The sequence below is a fragment of the Monomorium pharaonis genome, chromosome 8 (genome assembly GCF_013373865.1).
Source record: "Monomorium pharaonis isolate MP-MQ-018 chromosome 8, ASM1337386v2, whole genome shotgun sequence".
NCBI classification, from domain to species: Eukaryota; Metazoa; Arthropoda; class Insecta; order Hymenoptera; family Formicidae; genus Monomorium; species Monomorium pharaonis.
The window spans coordinates 15,127,207-15,147,055 of NC_050474.1; the positions used below are offsets into that span (position 1 = coordinate 15,127,207).

Genomic DNA, 19,849 nt, shown 5'->3' on the forward strand with positions numbered 1-19,849 from the left:
ATAGAAAAAACTCTAAGTTTTCTATCGTCATGAAAAAAAACCCTTCATTGTATTGACAGTACGTGATGTTAAATGTTAATCTCTAAGCATAATTATCATAGAAGACGCATCGCGCCTAATCTATTGTTACACGCGTACTGCACGCATCGCCCGGCCGCGCGAATCAGCTGGTTGCTATAGGGAAGAGCGTTGTCGTATTGTTGTTTATGTCGGTTCTCGAGCTGTCAAGCTCGTGTATCGGAGTGCTTTGAATAAATTCCGTTCTTTTAAGAAAGCGTGCTATTCTATTTCGTGCGCACAGGAGTGCGCAATTGTGTACAGAGTTTGTAGAGCTAGCGAGTGCGAGAGCGCGACGCAAGAAGCGCACCACTATTGTGCAATCGTCACATCAACAGGGGGGCATTTTTTTATGTATTATTACAAAGAGTGTAACATATTATGGATAAGTATTTCACGCATTTTAGTAGACACCTTTCTCTCTCTCTCTCTCTAAAATACTTGAAAGGATTGTCGCTGCACAAATCACTGACTATTTAACTGAATACAATCTCCTAAATCCAAGACAGTCAGTATATTGACTAGGTCATAGTACTCAGTCAGCACTTTTACGAGTATGTGATGATATTAAGGAGGGTATTGATAGTGGACTCATCACAATCTTAGTCCTTTTTGATCTTAGTAAAGCGTTTGATACGGTTCCACATTTAGGCTTGCTTGTTAAACTCAAGAGGATTGGATTCTCTGATGCTGTCCTCACATGGATTTTTTCGTATCTGACTGGACGTTCTCAAGCGGTGATGAGTGATACTGGTGATTTCTCAAATTGGCTGTCTACGTCATCTGGTGTCCCGCAGGGCTCAGTACTTGGTCCACTCTTATTCTCACTCTTTGTTAATGATATTGGTAATGTGTTGCAATATTCGTCTCACATGATGTTTGCGGATGATATTCAAATCTATCTTTCCTGCCGATTGACAGATATACATCAAAGTCTCGAATTGGTGTCGCAAGATGCAAATGCGGTATTCAACTATGCCGAGTCAAACGGTCTTAAATTGAATCCTGCTAAATCAAGTGTGTTTATTTGTGGCAGTCAAGCTTATGTGAGAAACATTAATCTTAACGCTCTTCCGCCTATGATAGTAAATCATGTGCCTCTTTCTTTTGTGAGTGAGATTAGGAACTTGGGTGTTGCTTTCACATCTACTCTTTCTTGGAAGAAACATGTTTTGCAGGTGTCGCAGAGGGTTCATTATGCGCTTCATAGGCTAAAATTTAATAGAAATTCCCTTTCCACTAATTTAAGAATTAAGTTAGTAACGACATTGATAATCCCGCTGATTGATTATTGTTGCCTGGTATATCATGACTTGAGCAAGGATTTGAATGCCAGATCGCAGAAAACTGTAAATTGCTGTATACGTTTTATTTTTAATCTTAGATGGGATGAGCGCATTACGCCATATAGATGTCGATTGGGATGGCTTTCTGTTAAAAATAGAAGACTATATTTTCTTGGCTGTCAGATGTACCGTATTGTTTTCTTACAGTCTCCATCTTATCTGAGCGAGCTTTTCTCTCGACCTGACCCCTCATTGAGGAGTTCTAATCGCCTTGCAGTTTCATCACAGACCTTTCATATATCTTTTTGTAGAACCACCGTGTACATGCGCTCTTTTGGTCTTTCTTTAATACGTTTTTGGCATTCTATATAGCAACATAAAGTCTTCACCCTCCCTTACATCCTTCAGAAATCTCCACTCATACTTACTTCAGTCTAAATCTAATTAAGTATTCCGTTCTTCTAAACTTCGATCCTGTCTGATTATCTTGTTGAAAATGTCATATTAATGATTCTATGTAAGCTGCGTCGTGCTATCTACTCTAATCATAGTTAAAGTTGCGCTTGTTACTATTAAAATAGATTTTAAGCTTTAATTTTAGTCTGTTATTAATTTTAAGTGATGTATTTGTGTGCAATTTTCGATACTTCGTAAAATTTTCTATAGTTATTAATTGAAATTGTTTAAATTTAAGTAGGTTAAGTTGCACTATATTTCCTACTATCGATATAAAACGGCGTAGTGCATTATTAAAATTTCTAAGTAGAGCTATATCCTTTATTTTTGTTTTAGTTTAAACTGCGTTTGTACTATTACTAGTTTTAGTTTTAATTTTAGTTGATATCAGTTTATGTGATACATTATGACGCTATTTTTTATTACTTGCTTTATTTTTCCATTGTTTATTAGTTGTAACTGTTGAATTTTTAGTTGTCTCAAGCTTTGTTAATTACTTGGTTTAAATCACCTTGGTTGAGTCATATGTGGGAAAAATTTTGTTATTCTGCTTAAATTTTTATAACTGCTAGATTATTTGCTGAACTTGCATTCCTTATGTACTGCTATGTTCTATCTTTGCTCTTTAGCTAATGCTTGGGCATAAATAAACACAATCAATCTCTCTCTCTCTCTCTCTCTCTCTCTCTCTCTCTCTCTCTCTCTCTCTCTCTCTCTCTCTCTCTCTCTCCCCCCTCCCTCCCTCCCCTCCCCCATCTCATTTTCCCTCTCAAGTACTACGTACACAAATACAATAAATATTATCACTTTTAACATTTTCAGTTTGTACTATTCTATTTCCATTTTGTGTAATTTAAATAAAATTTTAACAATGATTATTTCTTTATATTTTTATTGTTAAACACGCTCGAAAAACAAAATTAGCGAAAATTATTACTAGGACTGCGATAAATAATCAGCACAATACTTTCTCTCTGAATGTCATATCGTGTTTAATGTTAAAAGTGTTAAAGAAATAGTAATCTCGTTTAAAAAATTTTTTATGACACATAATAAAACTCAAATAGTATTGATTGAAATTGTTGTTAAAAATATTGTGTTTATATTTTATGTAAATACTTTAGAAGCAAAAGTATTCTGCTAAATTCGCAAAATACATCTTTTTATCTTTGTTTCTTTTAATATAAAAAATATTCTGCCTTATTTTTAGTATTGCAGAGTCAAAAACGTTCTCAATAAAAATTGGACCAACTTAGCAAATTCACGAAAACGCTATTCGCACCACCACCGAGGTAGACAGCTTGGTGCGTTTTTTTTTAAGTGGTTTCCCCAGTAGGCCTAATTCGCTCTCATTATTTTAATGCAATAATTGCTCAAAGTGTTTGCCTTGTGCATCTAAGCACAGTTCGGCTCTTCGAACAATCTGCTGTGTTGCTCGGCGTATCATGTCTGGTATTACTGTATTAAAAGCCGCTGATATCGCTTCGCGTACCTCGACTTAAGTACGTTTACGCATATGCTCGACTTTCGCTTTAATATGGCCCCAAACAAAATAGTCGAGCACGTTTAAATCTGGCGATCGTAGTGGCCAGGCGATTGGGCCACCTCGAGCCATCCATTGATCTGGAAAACGTTCGTCTAAGATCTCACGCACACGTCGGGAGAAATATGCCGGAGCTCCATTATGCTAGAAAATCATATTACCCCGTACGTGTACAGGGATATCTTCTAAAAGCGATGGCAAATCATTGATCAAAAAATTTGCATATGCTAGTCCGTTAAGTCGTGGTGGCAGAAAAATTGGACCAATCTAAAAATTAGTAATAATTTGTAACAGTGATAATTATTAGTAACAGTTATTAATATATGCGTCGAGTATATGTATTATAAGTACAGCAAAGGAGAAATTCTTATTTCGTAAGAATATTTACCAATCTATCGTCAATTACACCTGCCCGTTAATCGCCCAGCGATATTGAAATGCAATTTGACGAATGGCGTGAGGATTTTCGTCTGACCATTTCATTGAATTGCGCGAATTAAATACATCATTAGGTGTAAACGTAGCCTCATCTGTTCAGAAAAGACTGCTGGCAAATGAAATATCTCGTCGACACTGTGCAAGAAAACCTACAATGTTTTATTAATGATTATCATGTCTTGAAACCGTTGTAATATCGAAGAAAAGAATTAAATAAGAAATCAAAAATATCTGCACAAAAGTGGACGCGTTGTATTTCATCTCGCGGAAGGAATTGTTGTACGAAGTCCATAGTGCATCGTATTTTGTAAGAAAACGGATTGCATCCATTTCACATCAGCGCGTACAAAAAAACAAAAACAAAAACTTGGCGCTAATAATTTTGGCGCGAATAATTTGCCAGCTCTTTCATTTTCTCTTGTGTGTGCATCTGAATGTATGTGTGTATGTGTGTGTTAAGTATATAACTTAGTTTATAAGAAAGCGATTTTCAATATCAGTCTCTTATGCGTGCGTTCAAATATCTCCCCCCCCCCCCTCTCTCTCTCTCTCTCTTTCTTATGCGTGCGTGTTATATGTATTATTTTAATATATAAGTTAGATTGTAAGAAAATAATTTTGTATTAAAGCAAATTATTCGGCTTAGCAGCGCCAAGTTTTTGTAGTAAAATATTTATTTGTATTAAAATATTTATTTGTAATTTATTTGTATTAAAACTTATTTGCCAGCTCAATATTATCTCCTTTATTTCTTGCCAATATGCTTCCTGACAATTGTGTTTTTTCTAGGCGTTCAGCAGCCAATAATTTAATACGCGAAAGGCTAATATTTATAGTTTAATCTTGTGTTTAAGATTTTCTTAAATTATCTTTAAATAATCTTTTTACTAAACAAAATTGTATCTGAAGATAAATTTAAGACAATCTTAAAGCCATATCAGATTTGAGATTGAGATTGAATTGAAATTTGACTATTCAAAGCAAAGTTAAAAAATATTGGTTTTGTTTCTAATTGGTTACATTTCAATTTAATTCCAATATCAATCTCTAGTTAGTTTGATACGGACTTAATGAAAAATCAAACTATGAATGCCAGTTAAAAAATAAACATCTATTTTTATAGATTGGCGCATTTTTCTTAATATTATTTTTGTAGAGAAAAACTTAACACTCTCATTTTGTAGCGTTTATTCTTATAATATATCATTTCATGAATGTATATTACTTATATGTATATGCAGAATCGTATTATTGATTATAACATTTTAATATTAAAAAGTAATAATAAATAAATTTTACGTGAATATCCGTTCTTATAGCTGGCATATTTACTTCATATCATTATTTTTGTAGAAAAGACAAAATTTTTGTCCTTTTATTTTGAAAGGCAATTTTGTGTAATTTCACATTTAAATTTATTTTGGCACACACGCACACACACACACGCACACTTGGCGCCATTTTTTATCTTTTTGTAAAAAAGGTAATTCTGTTCGGATTGTAATTAACGTCATATTAGCTGATCTAACTCGCGATGCGGAAGACGTACTGGAATACGTAACAACATTAAAAAAGGGAATCATGCACCCTCGTTTAACGCCTGTAGATCATATAATAAGATCCCTTAGAGACGTGAACTCCGGACGGTCTCTACTTCCCATTCAGAGCGAACCAAGAAGAATGGTCGAACGTAGAAAAATTCACTATCGTAAATGCGTATTGCGATAACACGAACATATATACCGTACTGCGTTTTCCGCTAATATCAGCGTCGAAATATGAAATACTAAACATACTGACGCTACCCGTGCCAGAGCGCCGCAATTTTTTCAATAATAGACATTAAGCATCCTCTCATAGCGATAGACGCCGAACAACGCACATATGTAATAATCTCGCAAACCACTTTGTAAACATGTATAAAAATAAATAATGAATACTTGTGCGAACATAATTATCCTGCAAATAGAATTAACTCGCATTCCATTTGCGAAATAGAAATATTCTTAGAAATAGAAGAATACTTTAAAAGCTGTAATATTAAAACTATAGTTTCAAACCATAGCATATGGATAGCGTTAAAAGACTCGCACTCATGGCTGTACTCAGTACCAATAAAACAAACCATTACACTCTATTGTAAAGACCACGGGCAGATAAAAGAGACGATTGAAAAAACGGGCAAAATAACATTAAAAAACAATTGCAAGCTCGTGACAGAGGACACGATAATAAAGTCACCAAAGATGTCGTACGATACTAAAATAGAATCATTCCTGCTCTCAGGACAACATCTCATTACAAACTAACAAATTAAAGTCCGACACAGACGTGGAACAAACAATAAGAATAAAAAATATTGTCCAAAACTCCTCATTGTTAAAAGAACTAAATAAGAAATTGAACGAAACGGACAAAGTATTAAATAAAGACCTGGATTCATTTTTTCAATCGTCACACTTTATCTACGATGGATACCAACGATAGCTAACGGTACAACTTTTGTAATAATAATAGTACTAATCGTAAGCCTCGTTATAATACGAAAAAAGAAGCGCAATAGCCGTGAGAAGCGAGTCACAATAGACCTAGATACAGATTATACAATACCTATTCTGAAACGGAGTAATAGCACACGATTTTAACTATACTTTTTTAACTATACACAAAACCTCGTACCTCCGTTTTTGTTTTTCCAACGAGGGAGGGATGTTGTGAGTCAGACAGAATCACTCCAACTATATATTATCATAGTAGAATATTAAAATAATTATATTAATAAAAGAGTGTTTTAAACACTCTCAGAAAAAATGTCATCTCGTATTATCGCGCGAGGTATCAAATGACACCTCGCGCAAGGCCGACCGGTCAATGCACCGGTCAAGACTCGGAATTCCACCGATCTCAGCTTAGCAACGATCACGCCACATTTCCTGTGAAAATGCTAAAATTGCAATTTGGCTGTCTGTTGCTAAGCCCGCGAATATTTCCCGCGCGCTGGATGCGGCCATAATCGTATCGAGTGCCTACTGTCCCTCCAACTGACACTTTCCGTGAACTATATAAACGACTGCCGATTGATGGGTAGGGGAACCAGTTATTAATTATTCACGCTAATACGCGTGTCACGTATGTTCTTACTACTCCGAGTCACACAGACCTCAGTACGTAAAGACTCAATTATACTTTATACTATATAGCGACGAAGCGTCAGGCGAGCTATCAAGTTCTCGCCGAGTCTTATCGTCACACACATTCAACACAACGTGGCATCACCGACGACCGCACGCGTTGAGAGCCAATCTGTACCTTATACAGAATAAACAACGCTTTTTATATAAAGACGAGAGTGTTACTTGTGGACCTGGCCCTCGCAGTATTTCCTCTTCAAGTTCCAACTCCTTAGGCAGACACGATCCCGAAATTATCCTTGTTGCACCAAAAGGTACAACAAATTATATAACGTTGTTTATTGGGAACATGCTGATGCGCATGTCACAAAAGTGGGTACTTAAGATGGCTGCTCGACTACATCCGTCTCCAGTAAATCCTACCTCCGATACGGCATTTCCTGTAATTCTTTATTCTTTGCAAGCGTGCGATGTTTGACAGATAGACGAGCTAAGCGCGATGTGTACGTGAGTACGTTCGGATTCGGAATCACAGCACAGCATGGAAGAGAACTAAATAATCATAGGACGGGATTCATAGACCGATCTTAAGCTCAAGCATTGTCTTAAGTCTAGCTTCGAGCCGACTTGAGACTTACTTAACCAATGAAATACCAGCATTGACGTCTCAAGATCGTGCTTAAGCTGGAACTTGAATAAGATTCGACTATGAATTCCGGCCATAGACATAGCACGGAAGACACCCAAAAAATCGTACATTTGTAGACATTATTAACAACATAGTTCAATATGTATATTTTGTGCACATACAGGCGCTAATGGATGGAAACACCTAAAATTACGGGATGACCGCTCTCAGGTTCCTCTCTGATTGAATCAATCAATGTCACGCAGTACACTGCAATTTCCTTTATTCTTATTTGTCTTAAAAGATGTACTCATTGTTAATTAATGTTTACATTTTAAAAATAAAGTTTAAAAAATATGTATATAAATATTTTTTACAGTGTCTGTACCTACATATAGTTTTATCATTTCAAGTACGAAAATTGTTAGTCAAGTAACAAACTTTATTTATAAATATATGCACATAAACGCACATAAGCTATAACACCAATCAACTGTTGTCGCTGTTTAATGTAATACAAAATCACAGATCTATAATGTGTATATACATAATTACATCATTTTCTGTAGTAAAGAAAGCAAAGTTTGGCATCTCTCTCTCACCTACAAAGAAAAATTCAATTATTATTACGTGCGTGCGCGCGCGCGCGCGCGTATGTAATATATGTAAATATATATAATTGTAGAATTATGGACTAGGTTAGGTGTGAGAGCGAATGGCGGTGATAGTGTGTGGATAGGATAAAGTTAAGTAGATATTTAGAGATTTAGAATGAAAAAAATAGAAGTGAATAGGAAGAGAGAAAAGTAAAGATGCTGGAAAATTGAAGGGAACGCGATAGAAGCAGAAAGAAAGGATAGAAAACGGGCAAAAAGATCACGGCTAGGGAGGTTAGGATGCATAGGCGAACGTGGGAAAATGTATAGAGAAGACAGAGAAGAAAAAAAGATAAAGAGGGATAGAAAAGAGCTAGAGAATGCGGATAAGAAAGTATTAAATAAGGTAGAAAGGTGAGTTAAAGAAAACGGTAGAGAAATAGGGTAAGGCTAAAGAATACAGAAGCAAGCAAAAGGTACCCAGTGAACACAGTAATATAGCAGCAGTGTAACAGCAATGTAACCGAATATAACAGGTTACGTTACTCTGAAATTACACGTAACTTACATGTAAGTTGCAATTTCCGACTCAGCAATATAACATGTTATAATTACATGTTATCTAACCGTTACACAACAGTTACAAAGAAAAATAAAATAAAATAAAAATTTCATTTTTTAAAAATTATTTTTATCAACAGCACATACTACATTTAGAATAAATTTTTATTAATTAATTAAATTTAAATTATGTTATTTTTTATTTTATTCTTACTTGCCGCTGCTAGGTTTGAACCCGGGACCTTAGGATTACGAACCTTGTACTCTACCTGCTACGCCAATTTGACTCATCGATATGGGTACTTGTTATTGTCTACATATACCTATATGTAAACTGACGCGACTATATTATTTTTTATAAAAGCAATTAAATTTTGCAAGACATTAAAAATAAATAGCATTAATTTATTTACTTATTAATTTCATTGTTAAATTTATCTTTTTCCATAACCTTAATAATTTGATGGAAATTGCGATCTATTTAGCACTAATCTTTGAAGCGTTCAAATGATTAATTAGATGGTTAACTATATAGATCGTAATTCTAAGAAAAATTGAATAGTATACATTTATTATTCTGTTTTTGTTCAGCACATGCCATGATGAATTTCGATTTTGTGCATTTTTTGTGCGCAGTAATTGATGATTGACAAAATAAAAATTTAAATAAAAATTTTATTTCTTTTAAATTATTTTTATCAACAGTACATGCTAAATTTAGGACAAATTTTTATTAATTAATTAAATTTAAATTATATTATTTTATTTTATTCTTACTTGCCTCTGGTTTTGAACCCGGGACCTTAGGATTACGAACCTTGTACTCTATCTGCTATGCCAATTTGACTCATCGATATGGGTACTTGTTATTGTCTACATATACATATATATTATAAACTGACGCAATTATATTATTTTTTATAAAAGCAATTAAATTTTGCGAAACATTAAAAATAAATAGCATTAATTTATTTACTTATTAATTTCATTGTTAAATTTATCTTTTTCCATAACCTTAATAATTTGATGGAAATTGCGATCTATTTAACATTAATACTTTGAAGCGTTCAAATAGTTAATTAGATAATTTTAACTATATAGATTACATATATTCTAAGAAAAATTGAATAGTACATTTATTATTCTGTTTTTGTATTCAGTACATGATAAATTTAGATAAATTTTGTGCATTTTTTTGTGCGCAGTAATTGTAGACAAACCGTTATTTTTGAAAATATTATCTTTATAATAATTTTTTTTATTATCAAATAGATCTGTCATTCAGGATGTTGTAATGTTGTCTGATTTCTGAGTCAACTACGACGCATCGTTCCGTAATAACATTGATACGAACGTGTTATGTTACGATTATACAATTTTTGTTGAATAACTGTAACGCCAAAACGATGTATAACAGCTATATCACTTGCGTATAACAAATATTACGTAACAGGTTATTTCCATGTCATATAGCACCTACATATCACAAGAATAACAATGTTAAATTACATGTAACTTCCATGTTATATTGCCGCTATAAAATGTGTTCACTGGGTAGGTTATGTTCATAGAATTTAAGGAGATAATTTGGCGAGAAAGAGAGGACAAGAATATATTTAGATAAGAAAAAGAGATAATATAGTATATAATATGTAAGATATGTAATATGTGATAGGAAATGAAATTGTTTGTATTAATTAGATTTGTATTGTTTGTATTAATAAGATTAAGAATTTTAATAAAATTGAAAAGCAGAAAGAAGAGGAGAAGGAAAGAACTGCAGAAAGAAGATCAAGAATAGAAGAGGATGACGAAGCAAAGCGTATACACGAGGAAAAGCGGAAAAGGCAAATAAATGGAGACCATGGATAACGAGACAACAGAATTCTGGAAGAAATTATAGAAAACGACCCAGAAAGCAATAATGGAAACAGATGTACGGGAAAGAAAAGGTACCCAGGAAAGAAAAGGTTACCAGATTACAAGATCTGGTAAAATACGGGTTATACAAGAGAGAAGAGAAAAATATAAAGGATTTTAAAGAGGCGAAAGAAAGAGTTACGAAAGAGGATCAATCAGAGAAAAAGAGTAAACTAAAGGGCTTTCTGGACCAGAAGCAAGATAAAGGAAATGAAGAAAGGAGAGGAAATAGATATTGAAAAGATTATAGAATTGTGAAATACAGAACTAGGGAAAGAGGAGGAAAAGAGTGAATAAGAAACAACATAGGTAAGGAAAAAGGAAAATCTACTTGGTGAAATTATTGGATAGAACAGTTATAGGAAAGAGAAGAGACAAGAAGAAATATCAAGGTAAAGGAACAATGATTATTATTTATTTTGATTCATACTGTGCAGAGAGGGATAGAGAAATAAAAGATTTTTTACCCTCTTTATGGATGAACTGGAAAGCAGCTCACGATAACGTAAGAAGAGAAAATTTAAGTTGTATATTAAAGGAATTAGGAAGTGTGAAGCCAGACAAATGGAAGATTGAAAGAAGGTACAAGGACACGAAGGCGACAGTAAGGACAGAAAGATTGGCAAAAGTTTGCAGTACGACGAAGGGAGCAAAACGAGGCTGTGAGATGGGTCCTTTGGATTTTAGCTTGTAGATAGCGAAATTAGATAGGTACATGCAGAATAGAAGAACAGAAGATATATAATTAGGTTAAGAGAGGATAAGATTACGAGAGAAGGTGTAGAGGTAATAGAACGTAGAGGAAATGGCTTAAATAAAAAGGTTAGACGAATATTGTATAAGTAGTAAGAAGATTGTAAATAGAGAAAAGATGGAATAATAGGTGAAAGAAGAACGATGAGACATGATTAAATTGTAATATAGATAGGACTTTTACAATTAGAACGGTACAATAGGATATGTTATATTATGATAAACATGCTAGAAAAAGAAAAGAAAGAAAACAACTAATAAGGTACGGAATCTAGGGTTTAATTAGTTCCTAAGGATTTATAGAAATAATTTTTAGTAGAGAAAGGCGAAAGAAATGTATAGGGAAAGAGGAGGGAGGAAAAAAGGGAAAGATTTTTGTAGAAAGATCAGTAAATAAAGTAAAGGAGAATAGTTATAAGGGTGTATAGTTATAGATTGAAAGAAAGAAGACTGTAAACAAAGTGACGATAGGAAGATAATGCGAGAAAAATGCTTCGATAGGATTATATTGTACTTTATGTAGAATTCTCTTCTTGGCCATGAGATGCTAAAGAGAATAAAGTTTATTATAGGAAGAATTCTTGCGATAGAAATGATGTAGGATTATAGCGGAGCAATAAAATTGGATATGTTATATGATTGAATAAAGTCGATCGTATGCGACGTTCAATGCGATGTATCAGTTAGGATAGATGGGTATTTAAATGGATGAATGGAGGTATGTGTGTGATAGAAAAATTGTAAACCAAGTCCTCTTCTTGACATTGTAATGCTGATGTGAATAAAGAATTAATTAATTGTAGAATTATAGATAAAGATATTACTTGATCAACAGTACGATTTTGTAATTTTTCACTGATCAGTAGAAATGCATTTTCAGAATATTCCTTCTTGATACTTTGTAACAAAATCATATCTTCCTGACGTGTCCATGGTTTATCGTCAATTAAATCGGATATCAATTGTTTATTATCTTCCATCTTGGTCACAATTCCAATTTCTGTATTTTTATCTATTAAAGTTTTTTTTAATATATTACTTTAGTTATATCTTATATAATATTTCTATGTATTATTCCAATTTTAAGAATATAATTTAAATAAAACTTACTTGAATTACAACCAGTATCGTTGCTTATATTTGAAAACATCTGTGTTTTTGTAATTATTTCCACGTTCAATGAAGTATCCTGCATCAATAATTGTGTTTTAGTTTTTGTTTCCACAATTTTATTTGTTTTCTCCTGTTTTGTAAGGTCAAGTTCGTTCAATTCTAATAAAGTATCGTTTTCTTCAGTCTTCTTTTCTCGTTTGTTCTTGCATTGAGATATACGCATTCTTTTCTCCGTGATTGCATGATCTACAGTGTCTATTCTTTTTAAAATTTTTCTATGATTTGTTTTAAGTGAAAATTTGACATTTCTTTTAGATTTTATTATTTCCTTTTCATTATTCTCGTTATTTTTCAACGGTGAGTATTTTGTGCATTGTTTTTGGCAAATGTCCTCATGATTAGAATCATTCTTTGACGACTTCCGTCGTTTTTTCGATGAAATTTGTGGAACAGCTTTATCATTAATTTTTAACGATATACGCGCAATATGTTCCAATTTCTCTTGATCTTCTCCGGGAAATGTAATTTTTGCAGGTCGTAATCCTTCAGGCGTTTGAAGATAAATTCTTCCATTAAGAAACTGATTTAAAAACAGAAGAATACAGATATATTAAATTAAGTAATTAATCGTAACAAAAACTTTCTCATAATAATTTAGACTTAATTACTTGTCGTAACAAATAACGATATTTATCAATACGGGTTTAATAGTCAATATTTGGAAATTGTAATTACGTTAGAACTAAACATAACTCTTTTGTACAACTCTCGGTGTTATCTCTACAAAACTTGATTCCGAGGAGTCATCGACAGTGACCCGTATAGTGTCCCGAGACTAGGGACATGACAATATATACACCCGAATTTAATATATAGTGAGCAACAAAATTAGCGCAACAAAAATTTATACCAAAATTTTATTCAATTTCAAATAATCGTAACTTCGCGAAAACTTAACGTATTGAAGAGCTTTTTTGTCATTTTAAAGCTTGAAGTTTCAACTTTAAAGAACATTTATCAGATTTTGATACTCTCCTTTTTCCTTTTTAGCATTTCTTCAAAAGTAAGAACGTGTTTTGTCAAAATTTTTCATACTTTGACGCGCTTCACGGAGTGCAATAAATTTTTTTCGTAAACTTTATAAAAATTAGCGTAAAATATAAATTTTTCTCTACAAATAAAAAAAATTGAAGTCTGTACGATTTTTTTGCAGACTTATGTTTTATCAAAGTTACCTATGTATTTTAGTCTGTTTATGACTGTCGTCAGTATTAGCATTTCTCGACACGCACTATGAAAAAGTTGCGGATTTTGCGCATCGCGTGTGTGTGTGTGTGTGTGTGTGTGTGTGTGTGTGTGTGTGTGTGTGTGTGTGTGTGTGTGTGTGTGTGTGTGTGTGTGTGTGTGTGTGTGTGTGTGGCGTGTTAGACGAACAAAAAAAGAAAATATTACCCGAAATAAATACATGTGCTTTACCTCTTCGTCTCTGAATGACTTTTTGGAGATGCAGGATGCAAAATCTAATTGCATCCTAAAGAATTTCATGCTATATGCGCTGTAATACCATCTCTAGTTACTATTTCCTTGAAATATTTTCTTCCGTTCAACACACACACACATAATGCGCAAAATATGACTAGCAACCTTTTCGTGGTGCGCATTGTGTAATGCTAATACTGGTAATAACAGGCATAAATAGATTAAAAGGCAAGTAACTTTAATATGTCATAACTGCGGCAAAAAATCGTACAGACTTCAATTTTTTTCCAATTCGTAGGGAAAAATTCATATTTTACGATTCTTATAAAGTTTACAAGAAAAATTCATTGTGCACCCCGTGGAGCGCGTCAAAGTATGAAACTTTTTAAACATAAAACACATTCTTACTTTTAAAGAAATGCCGAAAAGGAAAAAGGAGAGGATCAAAATTTGACAAATACTCTTTAGAGTAAATAGAAGCTTTAAAGTTTCAAGTTTTAAAATGGAAAAAAACTTTCCAATACGATAAATTTTCGTAAAGTTACAATTATTTGAATTCGAGTGAAATTTTGGTATAAATTTTTGTTGCGCTAATTTTGTGTTCCTCAGTATATATATAATTTCTTTCAATAAATGTTTTTACGAGAAAAAGGATTTTATAGATATTTCTTTGCATCAATACTATTAAATTGATCGTCAATGTAATTTATAATATTATGTATTCCAGCTTAATGTAAAGACTTTGTTTTAAGATTAAGAAAATGGTGCGCAGTTAACACACGAGCTAAAAATTATAAAAATTTACATAAAATTATTATTAGGTAATATTCGGTACAGATATAAACGTCTCATTTTTATGTTTGTCATTATACATATATAAAAATTTCTATACAAAAACATAGACTTTTTCAAATCTAAAAAACATTTTAGTTATAAAATTATTTAAAAAAATATTTTCAATTCGTTAAAAGAATTTGAAAAATTTTTTAAAAATTTTATAAATTTTATACAAAAATTCTGAAAAATTCTAAGAAAATTCTGAGCAAAAATTTTACTAGAGTTAGTAAGAAAAGCAGAAACAAAGGTTATATAATTAAATATTGTCGTATAATGCATACCCGTGTACCACAGGAAACACAATGTTCAAAATTATTTTTCAGACTTGTTTCATCTGTATTGTGACAATCACATTTACAATTTTCCCCTCCATATGGATCTTCCTGATATGTCGAGGTTGATAATTCTATATTCTCGTACAATTCTGATGCGTTTTCAGTGTAAGTTGTATTTTTATCATATGGCCCTAATGGGCATGTCATGTTTTCAAACATATGAGGGGCAAGTAAACTGGTAAAAAATATCAAATATAGTTCTCTAATAACTAGAATTCCATAATTTATAAAAGATATAGATTACATAATAAAAAATTTTATATATGGATATATAATATATATGAAAAAACAATGTAATTATTACGTTCAACCTGACTGGCCTCAAATATATTCAATAAATAGCGCACAACGTTTCAACCATTGGTTTTGGTCCTTATCAAGTGCTAGATATCATCTAAAAGGCAATAATTCATATTGCCATAATAAATCATATTGCCTTTTAGATGATATCTAGGCACATATTATAACTCAAAATGTGTACCACATAATTTTTACGTATCTAAGCAATTGATAAGAACCAAAATCAACGGTTGAAACGTTGTGCACTATTTGTTGAATATATTTGAGGCCAGTCGGGTCAAACGTAATAATTACATTGTTTTTTTCTTTTGTAATCACTGGCGAATAAATAATCATTTTATTATAATATATATCTTACAAATATCGTATAAAATAATTTTTAATTATCAAGATTGGATAATAACTAATTAAATACTTAAAAGTTAATAGCACGCACGCACGCACGCACACACACACACTTCATACTCTCTCTCTCTCTCTCTCTCTCTCTCTCTCTCTCTCTCTCTCTCTCTCTCTCTCAACGTAATTTAGATAATAATAAAATAAAATTAACAACAAATTTTGAACAAATTAATTATAACTAACCAATTATTTTTTGTAATTATTCATCATGATTCCACCTCCAAATAAGTTGTAAACTTTTTAACAATTCTTATCAATCTTTTAATAACATAACAAGTATTGTCTATTTAAGAGAAACCCTTAAAAAAGGTTATAAACAGAAAAAGATAATAAATAAAAAAAATAATGTTATTTTGCGTAGACAAGTATAAATATTGGTTGAAAAAAAGTGGAGTCTCTCCTCATCCACTCTAAAATTTTTCCTAATCTAACCAAACTCAATTTTAGTCGCAATTTAACCACAATCTGAAATCACAAAATAGTCAATTGGATATCCATAGCCAAATCGCGACTAAATTTGGATTAGATTAAAGTTAATGTTAAGTTAGATGGTGCTCGCAGCCGGTCTACCCAATCCTGAAAGCAGAGATGGGTAGATATGGGCTTGGGATGTGCCATGTTCTAAGCGAGATAATAGAGGAGGATCTGTCGCTACCCGCGGTTAGGGCCATGGCGGGCGGCGAACAAAACTGGAAGGCGGCGACCTCTTTCTGCGAGGACGTAATGGCGCAGAAGGAGGCCGTGGAAAGAGCCCGGGAGCAGGATCCCGCTCCCGCGTCTTCTCGGAGAAGAAGGGGGGAAGAGGCGAGGGTTACCTAGTAAGCATAAAAACATTGCTGTAACGATATTATAACGTTACTTACTAACATAGTAACGTTTCCAAGTATGTAGTTTTTAACGTTGTATACAACGTCATTATGAATAAACTTTGACTTCAATTTGGAAGTTTTGGTAATGTTGAAATAAAATGTTAAAATAACATTGTAAAAATGTTAAAATAACATAATTATAATGTAAGAAAAAAATTAAATTTACGTTGTTTTTCAACAAGCATCGTTATCCCCACCACACCATAATCACATCTAGCATTGCCTAATTTCTGCGGTCACCCATCCAACTCTGAACCGCCGTCGACGTTGCTTGACTTTGAAGACTCTACGCAACCTAACACTTCATGATGATCCATGAACACCTAATGCTTATGAATACATATTTGTTATAGATTAGTTTAATAGATGTCAGAAAGATAAAGCGTGCAGCTAAATAATATTTTTATAAATAAATATAAATTTAGTTTTTTTACTGGTTTTTATATATGTGAAATAACACGTAAAATAACTTAATAAAAATATCTGTTTTTGCTCTGTTCTTTATAAAGCTAAAATTATGTTATTATAAAATATTAATAGAAAATAGTAACTTAAGTGGTTATTTTTTTTAATTTCTACAAAAAATATTTATATCAAATAATAAATAAATTAATGTAATTTTAGTACATTAAATATAATTATTTATAAATAATTTTAGTATTATATGAATAAGTAAATATTTTAACTAATAAAAATTTCAAATCTTAGAAATTTTTTAACTTTTATTTTTTTGTACTAATTATAAAATTCGTATCATAAACATATAAAAATTTTTTTAATGTATGTCCGTAAAATTATTAAATGTTTAGATTTTATGTATTAAATAACTAATATTTTAAGAATATTTATGAAATTATGTTAGAATGTTTAATAATATTTAAAACACGTATGTAACTCATGTTTTTAAAATATTAGGACAACAATATTATTAAGTAATATTTTAAAAATATTTATCAAACGTTATGTCATAACAGTTAAAAACATTAAAATAACATCTAATTAATGTTTTTAAAATATCTTAATAATATTAAGACAGCAATATTATTATATAACATTCTACAAATATTTATAAAACATTAAGTTATAATGTTAAGAAATTTCTCTAAAATTAAACGTTTCAGAAATGTTGATCAATGTTTCTTGCTTACTGGGTATAGTGCTTAATAAATCACGTAAGCCAGAGCTCCCTCAGATTTTGGATACAAATGCGATGACTAATATAATAGAGTACTATTATATTAGTAGTAGTATATAACAGAGTACTATTATATTAGTCGTAGTATACTTGTTCCCTAATGGAAATACTTTAGTAGACTATGACGAAGCGACTGGAACCCCGCATTAGAGGTTACGAGGGATGAGTTAAAACAAATAAGTAAGAAAATTGGTAATAAAAAATCACCAGAGCTAGAGATGGCGTGCACGGGTTGGTCATAAAGAGTACAAATAGGTCCGCTGACCTGTCACTGGACCGCCTGTTTCTCTAGATGCTTGGAGAAGGGCTACTTTCCACGCAGTTGCAAGAAGCCAAACTTGTACTTTTAAAAAACAAGACAAGAAAAATGGACTTCCAACCTCATATAGGCCTATCTGTCTATTAGATGAGGCCTGAAAATTATTCGAAATAGTGACACACTCATAACGATAAGGTGTCAGTAACACGATGACGTAAGTCGGTCAGCTGCAGTCAGCATCGAGCGCATCGCGCGAGGTTTCGCGCAATCCGCTCGACAATTAGCGCAATGCTCCTTAGACAGCACTTGCTGTCTAAGCAATAATTTGGAATACTGACCGATTTACGCCCTCACGCAATCCTCCCCTTCTTTCGATCCAACTACCGAATTATCGGATATATAAACTGGCGAAAGAAGGTGAGGATCGGGTCAATTCGAAGTAGACAAACTAAGACTACACACGACACTCTGCTTTGCGGGGTCGTGTATCGCCGAGATAACTTATACTAAATATACAACCACGACACTCTGCGTTGCGGGGTCGTGGACAACAAGTTCATAGACGCGACACTCTGCCTTGCGGGGTCGCGATCTAACTATTGTAACTGAATACAAGAATAAAAGTGTTCAAGACAAATAACGGTGTATGTGACGAAATACCTTCCTCGCGAGATCTCTGGCAGCGATCCCAAAATCGTACTCACAACGAGGGGTACAACAGTGGTGGCAGCGGTGGGATTTTGCACTGCCAAAAGGAGGACCACAACAGTGGTGGCAGCGGTGGGATTTGCACTGCCAAAAGGAAGATCCAAGAGGAACCAAGCGTCACCGAGCAATCAGCTGTACAGGCCAGGAAGCCAGCCACGCCGGAGCGTACATAGCGCGTCAGCGATAAGAGTGAAACTCGAGACGACGCCGAGACCTACCGTGACAAGGCTCAGCTGATCGCCGCACCATGCAGCTCATCGTACTTATGTGAGTCCGACAAACATTAAATTGTTACGCGAAACAAGCGTAGGACGACATAAAATTGTAACACGAATAGAGCAAAATATCGGTTGACCCCCGGTAACCGCGATTACCGTAAAAAGACATAGCTAAGATAGCTACTGTACTTCAAAGGCATACGAATGCAAACGCACTAGCGCAACGCGACATACGCGATATTACAAAATAAGCCGTAACGCGAACTCAGCACGCACGCTTATAACTAAACGTAAATGTCCACCAAGCAAAACATTGACAATATGGACACACGTTCATTAACGGGAACAGACGTAGCAGGACGGTCGACACGCTCTCCGTTACATGCGTCACCCCGCGTAATTCGGGAAGAACCCGAAAAAGAAGCACAAGAGCTTCAGGACTCACACGAGCAAAATGGAAATACACCGGCAACGCCACAAATAAATAGGCGACTGGTATACCCCATGGAGAACATGCTCCATGAGTTATTAATTGAAATTCGCAAACTTCGTTCTCAACTTGGAAACGAAGTCCACTCTCCGCCGAGGAAAATGGCCAGGAATACGCGACGCCTTACTAGCCACACGCTAGATCCTTCACATGGGCGATCGTTCAGAGATTTACGGCACCAGCACGGATCACACATCCAATATTCAAGCTTAAAAGAAGCACGAAATATAATCCCCGAGATTAATAAGACTTCGAGGGATTGGACAACTCAACAT

General features: G+C 33.4%; 1 protein-coding gene across 4 annotated transcripts in view; it reads right to left on the bottom strand.

Moving 5' to 3' along the window:
- Nucleotides 1–7,805: 7,805 nt before the first annotated feature.
- Nucleotides 7,806–19,849, bottom strand: part of LOC105834196 — a 99,262-nt gene continuing 87,218 nt past the window's right edge. For all 4 annotated transcript variants that reach the window (XM_036291294.1, XM_036291293.1, XM_036291292.1 and 1 more), the window contains 4 exons: nucleotides 15,080–15,308; nucleotides 12,480–13,062; nucleotides 12,194–12,381; nucleotides 7,806–8,141 (listed from right to left, as the gene is read on the bottom strand). In XM_036291294.1, coding sequence (XP_036147187.1) covers nucleotides 8,091–8,141; nucleotides 12,194–12,381; nucleotides 12,480–13,062; nucleotides 15,080–15,308 — 1,051 coding nt within the window. In that variant the 3' untranslated portion in view covers nucleotides 7,806–8,090. The remainder of the gene's footprint in view (nucleotides 8,142–12,193; nucleotides 12,382–12,479; nucleotides 13,063–15,079; nucleotides 15,309–19,849) is intronic.